Source organism: Neophocaena asiaeorientalis, unplaced genomic scaffold, assembly GCF_003031525.2.
Source record: "Neophocaena asiaeorientalis asiaeorientalis breed wild unplaced genomic scaffold, Neophocaena_asiaeorientalis_V1.1 scaffold567, whole genome shotgun sequence".
Taxonomy (NCBI): Eukaryota; Metazoa; Chordata; class Mammalia; order Artiodactyla; family Phocoenidae; genus Neophocaena; species Neophocaena asiaeorientalis.
The window spans coordinates 1559301-1577532 of record NW_020173728.1 but is presented as its reverse complement, the minus strand read 5'-3'; the positions used below and the strand labels follow the sequence as shown (position 1 = coordinate 1577532).

The 18232-nt window shown below is 40.9% G+C and overlaps 1 protein-coding gene across 1 annotated transcript in view; it reads left to right on the top strand.

Annotated features, from left to right (window-relative positions):
• Window positions 1-18232, top strand: part of KIZ (kizuna centrosomal protein) — a 108868-nt gene that overhangs the window by 38701 nt on the left and 51935 nt on the right. The window contains exon 6 of the mRNA XM_024750782.1: window positions 78-393. Within this exon, the coding sequence (XP_024606550.1) occupies window positions 78-393 (316 nt within the window). The remainder of the gene's footprint in view (window positions 1-77; window positions 394-18232) is intronic.

Genomic DNA, 18232 nt, shown 5'->3' with positions numbered 1-18232 from the left:
CTCTGGGAGGTAGGACGTCTCACCCCTGCTGCCGCCTGAAGTCAGTGATCAGTAATCTGTTCATGTCCCCGTTACAGATCGTCCTCCTCGCCGGGACCCAGAGGCACAGGAGCCCTGCAGAAAAATGTGGGAAGAGCAGGAGGAGGAGAGTGAGAGCAGCAGCAGTGACCTCACAGTTTCTGTAAGTGAAGAGGATCTGATTTTAAGGAGTCCAGAACCACAGCCAAATCCAGGTGACACGGTGGAGGAAGAAGACGGAATAGAGGCCTTAAATTTAATTCACTCCAAGCAAGAAAGAGATGCCCCATCCACTGAAAAACATAATTGTATTTTGCAAACCCTAAGCTCTCCAGATTCAAAAAAGGAATCCTCCACTAACTCGCCAACAAGAGAGTAAGCCATTCAATTTTTTTCATTGTTCTCTTTTTAGTTATAGACATTTTTAGAGACCATTCCACTGGGAGTATATTATTGAACACTCAGCCATGAATGTATAAGTTCCTTAAGTCTCATAAATAGTCTTTTAGATAAGGACTAATTTCTTTTCTTCTTTTTTTTTTTTTATGAAATAGCTTTAAAAGCCTGAATATCATTGAAATCATGGTGATTGGCAGTTTATAATTATATCTAAAGAATCCCTGGTTAATTCATAAGTCATTCCCCCCACCCCCTACCCACCATCCTTTTGGAAAATCAGTCATTTTGGAGTTGTAGTAACACAGGTGACAAACACTTAAATTTCCTAGGAATTCAGCTTTTGAGACTAAGAACTTTGTATCTAATTAATTTGCTTAATCCTTCTATCCCTTGCCAGAGTGTCATTTTCGTCATACAATTAAATACGCATTAATAAGTTTTTGTAATTATATATCTAAGGCAGCTTTCATTTTCTGAATGTAAAAGTGAGGACATTGGAGTCTTTAAGGGTAAATAGGAACATCGGTGTTATATGTTTTGAACACTTATAATATCCAAGTCATAAAAGCTCATATATGATTTTTTTACTGTTGATCGGAGATAGTGGAATTGTAGAAAACATGGAAACTGTTGAGAACCAATTCTGCAATAAAAGTAGCACAAATAGCATCAAATCTCTTAGGGATACAAGGAACTTAAGTACACAATCCGAGGTAGAGCTCGCTGTTTAAAATGAGGATACCAAGGCCAGGGGCATAGGAGTGGCACATAGGCCATGGGGGCAGACCCTCCACACAGCCTCGCCGACCCACCCCACCCCCAGAATGTTGTTACACTATGATATCATCTGTCTCTCTCTTTCCAACAGTCCCAGCAGCAGTGAAAAGCCAGGCGGGTGTTCTTGTATGCATAGGTTCACGTTCTCTTTAAAGCACCACTGAACCTTTTAATATATTGCCTCTTACCACTCATTACCTACTTACGGTGAAAAGTTTAATTTATAGTCTGATTGCCTCCAAACTGATGTTCAAGACATACTTATTAAGAGCATCCAAATACAAAGTATTTGCACTGTGGATGGAAGAACCAACATGGTTCTTGTCCTTGGGAGACTGGCTTTATTGCAGAGGCAAGCCAGATGGGTTTTTCTAGTAATAATACTTCTCTCTCATCGAGGAAATACGGGTATTACATACTATTAATACATCATTAGAAACTTTATTACTAAAAAGAGAATGTTTCTATTTTAGGTTTGTATTTGCAGGCTTCTTTTTATAGTTCATTGGACAAGTTAGTATTTTGGTAGGCTAACTGGAGGCCTAGTGTCCTTACCCAGGACTCAGTCCTTTTCTGAGATAAAAAAAGTTGAGTGTATAGAATTAAGAACCTTCTATCTCCTATTCTCCTATGTGAATGACTGTTTCCTGTGACCCTAAAACAAAGCTCCTTGAAGTGTTGGGATATAGTTTTCCATAAGTTGTTGGAAAATAGGGGCATTTGGGGAATTTTTGAAAGTTTGTTTTAATAGAATGCCCCCAGAATGAAAGGTCAGTCAGCAGTGGTGGTTTTCTGTGTCCGTGTTACCAAATTTGAGTCTGTTGATTTTCTGTGGTGAAAGTCCTCCCCAGGCATAGATCGATGCTGGTTTTAAATGGTGCTGGCTAGCTTGCCGACTCCCCACTGCTCTTGAGGGGCCTGCATTCTTTTCTTTCCTCTCTAGCATTTGCTCTTCTTCTTTGCTCAGAGGGTTGATTATTAACCTGAGCCTGTGACTTCATACTTACAGAGTACCGCTCTGACCTCAGAGGTTCTCAGTTTACTTTAGGATCTGTTGAGGGCCTGGAGAGAAATTACTAGAAGGGATTTTAGTTAACAGAGGTGAAGAGGTGGGACAAAGGAAGACACACAGAAGGATTTGAACAGGAAACTGGAACCTCTGATTTGATGAGAGTGATGATGATGACTTCACACACACCTGGGAGATACTGCAGTCTGGTTCCAGGACACAATAAAACGAGTCTCATGAGAAGGCAAGTCACACGAATATTTTGGTTCCCCAGTGCGTCCATGTTGTGGCATGTTTCAGAACTTCATTTATTTTTATGGCTGAATCATAGTCCAATGTATGGATAAACCACATTTTGTTTATCCACTCATCTGTTGATGGACACTGGGGTTGCTTCCACCTTTAAAAGCCAAGTGACTTTGAGAAGCTTCATGGCGTGCTCCCATGGCTACCTCCAGATGTTGAGCATGTGATTCATGTACGTGAGCTGACCCTCCATTGCAAGCTGCAATTAACTCTTCTCAGAAGAACACTTACTACAATGAAGCTGCACAAAAGAAATGTTGAAAAGGAGGCCCTTGAATCTTTTATTTTCTTAAGGAGTGAGTAGTTTGCTACAAATGTCGGTACAAAGCCCCATGACTTAAAACACGAGACATTTATTATTTGTCATGTGACAGGTGGTTGGCCCAGTGTCAGTTGGGGCCACAGGGATAACTTAGCCACTTGTCCCTCATCTGGGAGATTAGTCCAGCCTCAGTCACCTGGTAGAGGTAGCAGAGTTCCCAAGACAGCAAGAGGGCAAGGCCAGTGCACAGATGCTTCTTAAGTGTCTGCTTGCATCATGTTTGCTAATGTCCCATTGGCTAAAAACATTCACAGGGCCCAGCACAGTGTCAGAAGGTAGATAAAGACAGCCCATCTCTTGATGAGGTGAGTGGCAGAGCTGCGTTGCAAAGGATGTGTATCCAGGGATGAGAAGTTTATCGTCATTTTTTGTAACCCACCACTGTACTTTAGGACAAATTCAAATAAAGATAAGCTTGATGTGAGTCCAAAGGGTCAGGAAAGGTTTTATACAGGTGTTGATGCAGCATCTTAAAGGATGTACAGGTTTGAATAAGGAGGAGAAGGGAAAGGGGTGGATTAGGTCTGAAGGAAGAGTGCAACTAGGAACGCAGGTACAGAGAACACAAGGGGGAAGGGGGCAGGCAGAGGGTGTGGCTGAAGGCTTATCCATGAGGGGTTGTCAGAGTGGAGGTTTGAAATGTCTCCTGGGACATGGTTGAGAAAGGCCTTGAGTATCCAGTTAACGTATTTAGAGTTATCTCTATGTTTTGCAGAATTGTTGAAGGCTATTTTGAGAGAAGGGGGTAGTATGGTGAAGCACTTGATTTGGGAGAATTAATCTGATGTTAGTTTCATCAGGATGACTTACCCATGAGGTAGCCAGAATTCTGAGATGGCCCCCGAAATTCCTGCCCCTGGTGTACACCTGTATGATCCCCTCGCCTTGAGTGTGGGCAGGACAGTGAGGGTGATGGAGCTGCCTGCCGTGATTAGGATGTCATATGACAGAGGTGAAGAATTTTGCAGATAATCAAAAGGACTTATCCAGATTGGACCTGATGTAAGTGGATCAGGCTTTAAAAAGAACGGGCTCAGAGATTCAAGGCAGCTGAGCTATTCTCCTGTTTACCTGCCATCTTGTGGAGGCCACGTGGCAAGAAGTGGTGTGCAGCATCTGGGAGCTGAGGGCCTCAGTCCTTCCGTCATAAGGAACTGAACTCTGCCAGATACCAGTGAACCCGGAAGAGGACCCTGAGTCTTAGATGAGATTGCATCCCAGCCGACACCTTGATTTCAGCCTCGTGACACTGAGTGGAGACCCCACTAACCCATACCCAGACCTCAGACCCCTGGGAACTGTGAGATAAATTTGTGCTACATGCTAAATTTGTGGTAATTTGTTATGTAGCAATAGGAAATTAATACAGTTGAACTGGAATCAAGGATTATAACTTTGCAAGGATTGTATGAGTAGAAGTCACTACACATAACAGGCTGAATCAGATGTGTTCAGGGTCCAGTGTGGGAGCACGTGATGACAGGGGGTCGGAGTGAGCAGCCCAGCAGCCAGAATAACCTGTGCTTTCCCTTCCCTGTACCCTCACCATCTGAGCAGGTGCCTTTTCACACAGGGCCCCATGCAGGTGAGCAGGGATGGAAGGGGGTAGACAGGTAGGGACCTAGAAAAGTGGGTGTACACCTCTGTATTAACCAACAAGCTGTTTCTCACGCAAACATTATTTCTCTGGTTCTTTCTCTAGTGAATGAAGCAATGTATTGAGAGTTTTTTGTTTTGCTCTGTTTGTTTACAAATGTGTAATGTCATAGATCCACCTTTGCAATGTCATCCAAAGTAGTTTTACTGTCTAAAAATTCCCTTTGCTCCATCTACTCATCTCTCTTTCCTCCTCATCACCCAAACCTCTGGTAAACACTGATTTTTTTATTGTCTCTGTAGTTTACCTTTTCCAAATGTCATGTACTTGGAGTTAGACAGCATGTGGCCTTTTCAGACCGACTTCTTTCACTAAGCAGTATGCATCTTAGATTCCGTCCTGTCTTTTCATGGCCTGATAGCTCATTTCTTTTCAGTGCTGAATAATATTCCATTATCTGGATATACCACAGTTTATCCATTCACCTACTGAAGAACATCTCTGTGGCTGCCACGTTTGGGCAATTATGAATAAAGCTGCTGTAGACATCCATGTGGAGGTTTTTGTGTAGACATAGGGTTTCAACTCATTTGGGTAGATATACCGAGGAGTGCAATTTTGCTGGAGTGTATGGTAGACTATGTTTAGCTTTGTAAGAAACCCCCAAATTGTCTTCCACAGAGGCTGTACCATTTTTATTCTCATGAACAATGAATGAGAGTTCTTGTTGCTGTACATCCTTGTCAGCATTTGGTGGTGTCAGTTTTCTTGATTTTAGCCATCCTAATAGGTATGTGATGATATCTCGTTGTTTTCATTTGCAATTCCCTGATGACATATGATGTTGAGCATCTTTTCATGTACTTATTTACCATTCATATATCTTCTTTGGTGAGATGTCTGTTCACATCTTTTGCCTATTTTTTAATTGGGTTCTTATTTTTATTATTGAGGGTTTTTTTAAATAAATTTATTTATTTATTTTTATTTTTGGCTGCGTTGGGTCTTTGTTGCTGCACACGGTCTTTTCTCTAGTTGCAGCGAGCAGGGGCTACTCTTTGTTGCGGTGCATGGACTTCTCATTGGGTGGCTTCCCTTGTTGCAGAGCACGGGCTCCAGGCACGTGGGCTTCAGTAGTTGTGGCATTCAGGCTCAGTAGTTGTGGCTCACGGGCTCTAGAGTGCAGGCTCAGTAGTTGTGGTACACGGGCTTAGTTGCTCCATGGCATGTGGGATCTTCCCAGACCAAGACTCAAACCCGTGTCCCCTGCATTGGCAGGTGGATTCTTAACCACTGCGCCACCAGGGAAGCCCTTATTGTTGAGTTTTAAGAGCTCTTTGTATATTTCAGATACAGGTCCTTTATCAAAGAGATAATGTGATTTTCAAATATTTCCTCCCAGTCTGCAGCTTGTCTTTCCATTTTCTTGACAGTGTCTTTTTCAGAACAGAAGATTTTGTTTTTGTTTTATTTCTTTTTTTAAGCCACTCTAGGGGTGGCCGGCACCAGCAGCAAGTTCCACCACTGCTGCCGGTATGAGCTACTCAAGGCACCAACCAGCCATCTTGAGAGCCCCAGAAGTTTTCATTTTAATAAAGTCCAGTTTATCAATTTTGTCCTTGCATTGTGTATTTGTTATTGTATCTAAAAATCATCACCAAATCCAAGGTCACCTAGATTTCCTCTTATGTTATCTTCTAGAAATATTATAGTTTGGCATTTTACATTTAGATCTGTGATCATTTTGGTTAATTTTTGTGAAAGATATAAGGTCAGTGTCTAGATTTATTTTTTTTCATGTGGATATGTGGATATCTTTTTGTTCCAGTAACCATCTGTTGAAAAGACTGTCCTTTCTCCATTGAATTGTCTTTGCTCCTTCATAAAAGAACAATTGACTATATTTGTGTGCGTCTCTTTCTGGGCTCTGTATTCTGTTCCATTATCTATTTGTCTGTTTCTTCACCAATACCATACTGTCTTGATTATGGCTGCTTTATAGTAAATCTTGAAGTTGTGAAATATCAGGTCTCTGACTTCATTTTTCTTCAGTGCTGCATTGGCTGCTCTGAGTCTTTTGACCTTCCCTATAAATTTTAGAATCTATTTGTCACTGTCACCCCAAAAAAAATAACTTGCTGAGGGCTTCCCTGGTGGCGCAGTGGTTGAGAGTCCGCCTGCCGATGCAGGGGACACGGGTTCGTGCCCCGGTCCGGGAGGATCCCACATGCTGTGGAGCGGCTGGGCCCGTGAGCCATGGCCGCTGAGCCTGCACGTCCGGAGCCTGTGCTCCGCAACGGGAGAGGCCGCAACAGTGAGAGGCCCGCATACCGCAAAAAAAAAAAAAAAAAAAAAAAAATAACTTGCTGGAATTTTGACTGAAATTGTATTGAATCCATAGATCAAGTTGGGAAGTGCTGACATCTTAACAGTGTTGAGTATTCCTATGCATGAAATTGGAATATCTCTCCATTTATTTAGATGTTGATTTCTTTCATCAGTTTTGCAGTTTTCTTCTTGCAGTTCTTGTACATATATTGTTAGACTTATTCTTAAGTACTTCTGTTTTTGGTGCTAATGTAAATGGTATTTTGTTTTTAATTTTAAATCCCAATTATTCATTGCTGCTGTATAGGAAAGGAATTGACTTTTGTATATTAACCTTATATCCTGCAACATTGCTATAATCATTGATTAGTTCAAGGTTTTGGAGTTTTTTGGTTGATTCTTTGGCATTTTCCACATAGACAAGCATGTCATCTTTGACTAAAGACAGTTTTATTTCTCTTTTAATCGATGTCTTGTATTTCCTTTTTCTGTCTTATTGTATTAGTTAGGACTTCTGGTACAGTGTTGAGTAGTAGTGGTGAGAAGGGACATTCTTGCCTTGTTTTTGATGTTATAGGGAAAGAATCTTGTTCTTCCCCATTAAGCATAATGTTAGCTGTAGGTTTTTTGTAGATGTTCTTTATCAAGTTGAGGAAGTTCCCCTCTGTTCCAGGTCTGAGAGTTTTTTTATCATGAATGAATGTTGACTTTTTCTTATGCTTTTTCTATACCTAATGATAATGATCATCTGATTTTTCTTCTTTATCCTGTTGTGGTGGATTTCATTCATTAATTTTCAAATGTTGAATCAGCCTTCCATGCCTGGGATAAAATTCATTTGGTCATGGTGTATAATTTTTTTATACATTGATGGAGTCAGCTTGCAAATATTTTGTTAAGGATTTTTGCATCTATGTTCCTGAGAGATACTGATCTGTAGTTTTCCTTTCTTCTGATATCTTTGTTTTGGGTATAAAGGTAATGCTAGCTGTATAAAATGAGTTAGGAAGTATTCCCTCTGCTTCTGTCCTCTGAAAGAGATTGTAGAGAATTGGCAGTATATTTTCTTCTTGAAATATTCAGTAGAATTCACCAGTGAACCCAACTGGACCTTGTGCTTTGTTTTGGAAGATTATTATTGATTCAGTTTCCTTAACATACATGGTTCTACTCATATTACCTACATCTGTTTGTGTGAGATTTGGTAGATTGTATCCTTCAAGAAATTGGTCCATTTCATCTAAGTTAAGAAATTTGTGAGCATAGAATTCTTATTACTCCTTTATTATCCTTTTAATTTCCATGGGATCAATAATGATAGTCTCTTATTTCTAATATCTGTGTCTTCTCTCTTTTTTCTTGGTTAGCCTGGTGTTATAGACTGAATTTGTTTTTTGTCCCCAAAATTTATATGTTGAAGCCCCAGTTCCCAAGTGACTATATTTATAGATAAGATCTGTGAAGAGGCGATAAAAAGTTAAATGAAGTCATAAGGGTGAGGCCCTAATCCTGTAGAGGTGGTGCCCTTGTAAGAAGAGGAAGAGACACCAGAGTTCTTCCTTCTGTGCTATGTGAGGACACAGAAGGGGGCCAATCTGCAAGTCTCACCAGGGACCAAATCAGTCAGCACCTTGACCTTGGACTTCCCTGCCTCCAGAATTATGAAAAATAAATTCCTGTTGTTTAACACAGTTTGTGGTATTTTGTTATGGCAGCCTGAGCAGACAAATACACCTGACTAGAGGTTTATTCATTTTGGTTTGTTGTTTTGTTTCTTCTTTAAATAACCAGCTTTTTGCTTTATTGGTTTTCTTTTTTGTTCTCTTGTTTTCAATTTCATTGGTTTCTGCTCTAAATTTTATTATTTCTCCTGCTTGCTTTGGATTTAACTTGCTCTTTTTCTCATTTCCTAGGGTAGAAGCTTTGATTATTTATTTTAGATCTTCTAAAGCATGCATTTAATGTTATAAATTTCCCTGTAAGCACTGTTTTCACTGCATCTCATAAATTTTGATAAATTGTATTTTCATTTTCATTCAATTCAAAATATTTTAAAATTTCTCTTAAGACTTCTTCTTGACCAGTGTGTTATCTAGAAGTGTGTTGTTTAATCTCCAAATATTTTTAGATTTCCTGTTATCTTTCTGTTATTGATCTTATTGTGATCTGAGAAGATACTTTCTATGACTTTTGTTCTTTTAACTTTGTTGAGGTGTGTTTTATGGCCCAGAATGTGGTTTATCTTGGCAAATGTTCCATGTGAGCTTGAGAATAATGTGTATTTTGCTGTTGTTGGATGAAGTGTCCTATATATGTCAGTTAGATCAAGTTGATTAATGGTGCTCTCCAGTTCAGCTGTATCCCTTGCTGACTGTTTACCTGCTAGATGCATCAGTTACTGGTATAGGTGAGTTGAAGTATTCAATTGTAAGAGTGGATTTATCTTTTTCTTCTTGCAGTTCTACCAGTTTTTGCTTATGTATTTTGATGCTCTGTTGTTGCATACATACACATTAAGGATTTCTATGATATTCCTAGGTGTGCTGTTTTGGGTGTTTATCCTGCTTGGTGTTCTCTGAACTCCTGGATCTGTGGTTTGGAAAATTCTCAGCCATTATTTCTTCAGATATTCCTTCTGCTCCTTTCTCTCTTTTTTCTTCTAGTATTCCCATTACTTATGTAAGTTTTGTAAGAGATTTCCAAACTGTCTACCAAAGTGGCTGTAGCGTTTTGCATTCTTACCAGCAATGAACGGGAGTTCTTGTCGCTCCACATCCTCACCACCATTTGGTGTTATCAGTGTTCTGGATTTGGGCCATTCTTAGCATTGTGCAGTGGTATTTCATTGTTTTATGTATGTATGTATGTATGTCTGGCTGTGCTGTGTGGCTTGTGGGATCTTAGTTCCCCGACCAGGGATCGAACCCATGCCTCCTGCAGTGGAAGCACAGAGTCTTAACCACCAGACCGCCAGGGATTTCCCCTCATTGTTGTTTTAATTTGCATTTCCCTGATGACATAGGATGTGGAACATCGTTACATATGCTTATTTACTGTACATACATCTTCTTTGGTGAGATCTCTCTTAAGGTCTTTGGCCCAGTTTTAGTTGAGCTGTTATTTTTCTTATTGTTGAATTTTAAGAGTTCTTTATATATTTTGGATAACAGTCCTTTATCAAACGTGTCTTTTGCAAATATTTTCTCCCAGTATGTGGGTTGTCTTCTCATTCTCTTGGCGTTATCTTTTGTAGAGTATGAGTTTTTCCTTTTAATCAAGTCCAGCTTATCAATTAATTCTTTCATGGATCCACGCCTTTGGTGTTGTATCTAAAAAGTCATCGCCATATCCAAAGTCATTTAGGTTTTCTCTTATGTTAACTTTTAGGAGTTTTATAGTTTTGTGTTTTATGTTTAGAACTGTGAACCGTTTTGAGTAAATTTTTGTGAAGGGTATAATGTGTGTGTTTGGATTCTTTTTTTTTTTTTTGCATGTGGATGTCCACTTGTTGCAGGATGTTGATGAAAAGTTAACTTTTGTGAGGGTGGTTATCTTTCATTTGAAGATATTATTTTTTTTATTGAGATATAATTGACATATAACTTTATATTAGTCTCAGGTGTACAACATAATGATTTGATATTGGTATACATTGCAAAATGATCATCACAGTAAGGCTAGTAACATCCAACACCACACATAGTTAAAATTTTTTTTTTATTGTGAAAATTTTAAGGATTTACTCTCTTAACAACCTTCAAATATATACTACAATATTATTAACTATAGTCACCATGCTCTATGTTACATCCCCAGAACTTATTTTATAACTGGAAGTTTGTACACTGTAGCCTTCACCCATTTGGCCTCCTCCCACCCTTTGCCCACCTCTGGCAACCACCAAACCACCAATCTGTTTTCTGTTATCTATTAATTGAGTTTTTTTTTAGATTCTACATATAAGTGAGATCATACAGCATTTGTCTTTCCCTGACTGATTTATTTCACTTGGCATAATGCCCTCAAAGTCCATCCATGTTGTCACAAATTGCAGGATTTCCTTCTTTTTTATGGCTGAATAATATTCCATTATAAATATATAGCACACTTTCTTTATCCACTCATCCATCACTGGACACTTAGGTTGCTTCCATATCTTGACTATTGCAAATGATGCTTCAGTGAACCTGGGGGTGTGTATATCTCTTCAAGTTAGCGTTTTCATTTCCTTCAGATAAATACCCAGAACTCGAACTGCTGGCTCATATGGTAGTTCTATTTTTAATTTTTTGAGGAACCTCCATACTGTTTTCCATAGTGGCTGCACCAATTTACATTCCCACCAACAGTGCACAAGGGTTCCCTTTTCTCTCCCTTTTCTCCTTGCCAACACTTGTTACTTCTTTTCTTTTTTTTTTTTTTTTTTTTTTTGGCGGTATGTGGGCCTCTCACTGTTGTGGCCTCTCCCGTTGCAGAGCACAGGCTCCAGACGCGCAGGCTCAGTGGCCATGGCTCACGGGCCCAGCCACTCCGCGGCATGTGGGATCTTCCCGGACCAGGGCACGAACCCATGTCCCCTGCATCGGCAGGCGGACTCTCAACCACTGCGCCACCAGGGAAGCCCTTCTTTTCTTTTTGATGATAGCAGTTTTAACGTGTAAGATGATATCTCATTGTGGTTTTTATTGCATTTCCCTGATGATCAGTGATGTTGAGAACTTTTTCATGTACTTGTTGGCTGTCTGTATATCTTCTTTGGAAGGATGTCTATTCAGATCCTCTGCCCATTTTTAATCAGATCGTTTGGGTTTTTTGCCGTTAAGTTGTATGAGTTCTTTATATATTTTGGATATTGACCCCTTATCAGACAAATGATATGCACATATTTTTTCCCATTCAGTAGGTTGCCTTTGTATTTTGTTGTTGGCTTCTGTTGCTGTGTAGGATTTTTTTAGTTTGATATCGTCCCACTTGTCTATTTTTGCTTTTGTTGCCTGTGCTTTTGGTGTCATATCCAAGATATCTTTGCTAAGACCAGTATCAGGTAGCTTTTCTCCTGTGTTTTCTTCTAGGAGTTCTATAGCTTCAGGTCTTACATTTAAGTCTTTAATCCATTTTGAGTTGATTTTTGTATGGTGTAATATAAGGGTCCAACTTTGTTCTTTTGCATGTAGCTATCCAGTTTTCCAACACCATTTGTGGAAGAGGTTGTCTTTTCCCCACAGTGTATTTTCCCCATCGTGACACTCTTGTCTTAGATCATTTGGCTGTATGTGCATGGCTTTATTCTGTTCCATTTGTCTATGTCTGTATTTATGCCAGTACCATGCTGTTTTGATTACTGTAGCTTTGTAATATGTTATAAAACAAGAAAGTGAGTCCTCCTGCTTTGTTCTTTTTTCTCAATATTATTTTGGCTATTCAGAGTCCTTTGTGATTCCAAATGAATTTTAGGATCGTTTGCTATTTTTCTGTAAAAAAAATGCCACTGGGATGTTGAGGGATTGCATTGAATCTGTAGATCATGTTGGGTAGTATATACATTTTAACAGCATTAGGTCTTCAAACCCATGAACACAAGTTGTCTTTCCATTTATTTGTGTTTAATTTCTTTCAACAGTGTTTTGTAGTTTTCAATGTGCAGCTTGCCTCCTTGGTTAAGTTTATATTTAAGTATTTTGTTCTTGTTTTGTTTTTTTTTTTAACAACGTAACAGTTTTTTTTTAAATATTTATTTATTTATTTGGCTGCGTTGGGTCTTAGTTGTGACATGTGGGATCTTTAGTTGTGACATGCAGGATGTAGTTCCCTGACCAGGGATCGAACCAGAGGCCCACTGCATTGGGAGCATGGAGTCTTAACTGCTGGACCACAAGGGAAGTCCCTATTTTGTTCTTTTATGCTATTATAAATGGGATTATTTTCTTAATTTCCCCTTTAGATTGTTCATTGTATAGAAATGCAACTGATTTTTTGTGTGTTGACTTTGTATCCTGCAACTCTACTGAATCATCATAGTATAAATGCGTTTTAAAGCCATGGGCCCTGAGAGGACCATTAGGAAGTAAGCATACATAGGAAAGCAGCCCAAGGCCTGACTCCACAGTCAAGGTCAGGAAGATCAGAAGGAACCAGAAAAGGAGTCTGGGAGGAGTCTGCGGTGAAGAGTGAGGAGAACTGAGGGCCAGGCTTGTGCTATAGATGCCAAGTAGAGTGTTTTAAGTGGGGTTTAGAGAGATTAAATAACCTTCCTAGGGCACACAGCTGGCTGGAGGTGCAGGTGACGTCCAGCCTGGAGGGCACATGCCAGAGTTCATGCTCCTAATTTCTGCGCTCTGCCATGCAAATCACAACCATGACGGTGGTGGTGTTCCCTTCAGTAGCGCCAACTCTGTGCCAGATACTGTTGTGAGAGCTTTATTTATAATAACCCATTTATTCCTATCGCCATCGTCATCTTATAGAGGCAGAAACTGAGAAACAGAGAGGTTGTTCAGAGTCACAAAGTGGCTCAGTGTGCTTTGAACTCAGCCGTCTGGGTCCAGAGTCTGCATTCTTAACTGTCTGTCAGTTATTCTCTCCACTGCCTACGTAACTGGAGTGTCATCAAGGGTAATATTTCATAAGGTTGAATAAGGAAGCTCAAGAAACAAAATAGATTCTTTAATTAGAAAAAGAAAAGAAAACCAAGCAGCGGCAGTTTGACCTTTGGCTCTGTGCATATTGATTTTTGTGCCTTCCAGCCTCAAATAAGCTGATGAAGTGCTATGTACCTTTCTTCCAGCTTGAACAAAGTACTTGCCGAGTTGCTTTGTTCTTTCTCCCCGTGGAACATGCCTGAAAGCTAAATGTAATACTGCCTTTTAAGTTAAGTCAAATGAAAGCCTTGGTTTCTCAAGGTCCTAAAAATTCGATCACATAGATTGAATCTCATCCAGTGATTTTAATTTAGCCCCTCTCAGAAGTTAAATATAGGAAGGAAATTCTTGCATCTGAGAAAGACTTGCTGGTGGAAATCATGTTGCCTGGAGTAATAGGTTACAACCAAATTCTTTAGAATTTACCTAGCGTTCACTTTTAGAGGAGCTGGAAGCACACTGATAAAGGCAGTGTTCCTTCTGATGTGATGGCACCTTCAGATATCTGTTCTCAGTTGTTTCTTTTCTTCACTGTTGCTTGTTTTTCCTGGACATGACCTCTGCCCCTCAGTACAGGTGCTCCCCTGAGCTTTTTCTTGCCACTCCACATATTCTGGCTTTTGTTCTCCAAGTAAGGCTGTGCAATACACTTCTGGAAAAAATAACCCCGTGCCGGGGTGGGGGTGGGGTGCGAAGTGCATCCCCTTCACGTTCAACCTGGCACTTCATTCTCCAGTCTTGCCTGTGCCTCTCCTGTTAGCTTATCTGTTTTGATCTGAAAAATCTGAGACTTTTCTTATGTTTGTTTTGGTTTAAATTTTTAAAGTCCATAACCAGGTTTTCAAGAGGGCAGTAATCCTGAGACCTGATTGTCAGCAGAGTAGGCAGTAATTACAGCCATTATCACCTGGTGTGTATACAGATGTTAAAAGAACTCTCCATTGGCCAGCCTCAGCCTGGTGTCCCACCTTTGCCAGCCATCTCATCACAGGCTGCTGGCCTCAGTCAGAAGAGGTGACCTGGAGCGAAGGCAGTGTGGGGAATGCTGAGAAGCACTTGCAAAGGTTACAAAAGAGCTGCTTTCACCAGCAAGACAGGTCTGCTGATGAAAATTTCCTCCATTTTTGTTTGATTACTTATTCCAGTTCTTAAATGCTTATACGCATATTCAGGTTTTCATGTATTTTGAGTCAGTTTTGAAAATCTATAGTGTACTAGAAAGAGATCCATTTTCTAAGTTTTCAAATTTGTGGGCATATTTCATATTTTAGAATTTCTACGGTGTCAATAATTATGTCCCCTTTTTTCTTTGCTCTTTTTTGGAATGACTTTTATATATATAAAATATATGAGTTTCAGGAAGAAACCTAAAGAGGATTTACATTTGCTCCTGGCAGAGTCTTGGGCAGAAGCAGTCCTGGGTTACTTTCATCCAGGTCTGAGGATTGAGATGGATTGAAGCCAGGCTTTGGTCCCTCTGAGGGCCAGACTGTATCTGTTTCACCCTTATCTGTAGGAAGTAGCCCTATGAGTTTCCAGTTCCAAGTGTGGCTGATTTATTAGGGTTCGCCTTCCTTGGCGGACCTGGACTTGAGTTCTTATTCTCTTGCTCTCTGAGGTCATCCAAAGCTCCACTCAGCCTCTCACACTTATTAGCTACCTTTTCAGAAATTGGCACATGCCCTTCAAAGAAAAGGTGCCCCCAAATGCTAGGCTCATCTCTCTGAATTTCCTTTTTCTCTAGATTTTGATCCTGTAGTTCTTTCCTACTTTATCTCTCTAATGTTATCAAAGACATATTTATATATATATATATATATATATTTCGTCTTAATGCAAGGATTAGCTTGCATTACCAACAAGAAGCTGAACTCCTTATCTTAGGTACTTTTTAAGATAAGTGTTATTACTGAAGGGTAGCGTGCATGCAGAAAAGTGAACAAATCTTGAATATGCTGCTCGACTAATTATGACAGGTGAATACGTGGTCACCCCGCCCAGGCAAGAAAGAGCATGAGCACCCAAGCCTCCCCCTCCCTTCCCCACCATGTCCCCTGCTCCCGTCTCCCTCACAGTTACTTCTGCTTGGCCGCTGCTTCCTTTCTGAAGACCTAGGAAACCAGATCTCATTTGGCTGCTTTCACTTTTCATTATGAAACGCATAGTTTTGGCCACGTCATTTCTAATTTGGTTTGCCCTTTACTTTTTAAATCTGTTCCTGGAACGGCTTTCTCCCCTTGCATGTCATCTTTCTTCCCTTGTGACGAGCCCTCTCGAGTCTGTTAACAATTTGTCCCTTCAGATTGTACACAATACTTTCTTGTTTTCCTGTGTGTGATTTCTAGAAAGCCTTCCAAACTGATGACCATGTGCTGACACGTAGAATATGCTATTTCAGGATGTGGTTGTGTTTTATACACATTTATGAACAATTACCCAGAATATGAACCTGTTGCCTTATTTTATTTCTCGTATCAGGCTAGCCCTGCCCCTGATTTCCTTTCTTGAACTAGAAACGATCACAAGAAACAAATCAGGAATTGTTTGGTTTGGAATGTTCTCTTGATCTCTCCTTGCTCTAGACATATTGTGAAATTGCAGGAAATATGGCAGAGCCATGACCTATTGTGACTGTGATCTTGGATCTCCTTTTGGCCGGTATCACCATTGACTAATCGAACTTGGCTTCTCAGTTCTCAATTATCACCTTCATCAGATTCACTTTTTTGGCACAAGCACTGGGTACAGTGGCTGGCATATGTTGGCATCTGATAATTAATTAGTTCGTGGTGATCTGATGTGATGGTTCCGGAAGTCAGGATTCAGGGATGTCCATGAGGTGAGACAGGAATGGCCAACCTTTTTTTTAAGTTAGAAATGAACTTGGCTTCTGTCTCTCCCACTTCTGACTCTTTTGGCAGTTTGGTAGATTGAATTTCTAGCATCGAAGAATCAGAATCCTGACAAAATGGGTGTTTTATTTTAGTTGGTCCTTTTCATTGAGAAATGGTGGGTATCGTGCCATGTAAGCATAGCTTGTGCTTCACATCAGCATGTGAGGTCCCCAGTGAGGCCCCAGAACTCAAGAGTTTACCCAGGAAATAATCATCCAAATGGGTGTGATAAGTTTTCCTTAAAAATGGGATACCTTCCAGAAACAAGGTAATCAGAGCTGAAAATGTATCATAAAGGAAAACCCTAGTCTGAGCAGCTGTGGGGGACTCTCTGAAGCCAGGATGTGTGAGCAGCGGGAATGAGGTCTGCCTGCAGCAGGAAGGGAATGCCAGAGGCAGAACTGGGTAGTTGTGTGTTCATCACCGCTCTGGGGAGAGAAGCGCTGAGTCCAGGGCTGGACAGCTCTGAAGATGTCTGGGGTGGGACAGTGGTGTTTTCCACACTCCACCTTGACCTACCTGAAATCTTTAATATCTCTTTAGGGATAGGCTTGGGTTGTTCTATAAACTTAATATGGTAATATTTGTAACAGTGCTAAGAACCTCTGTCATCTTTGAGTGGGGAGGGGGGCAGCTGCCTGTTGCACGGCCCCAGAGCTCCCTCTCCTGTTGCTCTCCCAGCATGCCGACAAGGTGGCCTCTTACTCCCCTCCTCACTCCAAGTGGAAAGATGCTTTTTGCTGCCCTGATAGTCCCCGTTCAGCTCCATTCAGAGCTCACTTCCAGAGTTTGTCCTCAGGGCAGACAGGTCCGCACCCACTGCAGTCCCCTCTGCTCACCCTGAAGTGGACCTGGGGACCCCCTTCCAGGTGGGCTGCCCAACTTGGAGGTTCGTGTGCTTGGGCCCAGCAGTGGGGCCTCTACCTCCACGGCTCTGACCGCACCATGTGGCCACGCCCTGCACAGTCCCTGGGGCCAGGGCAGCACCCACTGGCTCTACCCAGGCCCACACTTCACCGTGAGCCCTGTCCAAGTTGGGTGGATGACGATGGGGAGGGGTCCTCAGAGCAAACCTGGGATCTGTTTCCGGTCATCGGGTGGCAAACATCAACACTTCCCTCCTCTCTGTTTTGTTGCCGTTTTATTCCTCCTCTTTGGTTCCTCATGGCTCAGCTTCCCTGTTCGTAATCACCTTAACTGATATTTCCCACCTTTGAAGAACAGCCTTTGAGCCATTGATGATAGGCTTCTGGAAAAACCAAATTCATTTTAAGGCACATTGGAGCTTGAGACCTGAGTGGGAGGCTTCCCTTCAGGGGAGCTTTGCGGGGAGGGTGTGCAGGTAGGCCAAGCAGATAAGACAACCGAAAACCCAAAGGGAAACAAAAAGTGAGCCCTTGATATGTTTTCTTGTACTTTTACTGTTGATCTCACCATTTTCAGTCCCTGCTGGGCGATTTACCTTAACCTCCAGGAGAGCCGTGAGGAGGAGTCCTGAACCCCCATCTTCTACGGCTTCCAACTAATTCTCATTTTTTTCTCACTGCTCTCCCTCGTCAGGGTAATTTGTTTTAATTTGCTTGTCATTTTGATGGACTGAATGTGTGTCTAAATCTGCTGCTTAAAGCAATGCTAGACTAGTTTTCTCCATGGCAGTGATGCTCAGACATATTCCACTGGCATTACCCTGAAGTGAGTAAAGTGGTCTTTTCCAAGTTTGTAGAAAATGAATCTTTGTTATTTTGAGAACTTTCTCAAAATCATTTCCCTAAAACTTTGGTACCTGCTATAGCTTGCCTACTAGGAGATAACAAAATGAGTGAGAGTGCCAAATGAATAAGGATGAAAAATATGGAAGCAGCTGATTTTGTTAGCTTTGACAGATTGGCTTTTTATCATGGATATATGTTTGATTTTTATATTGTGTATATATATATATATATA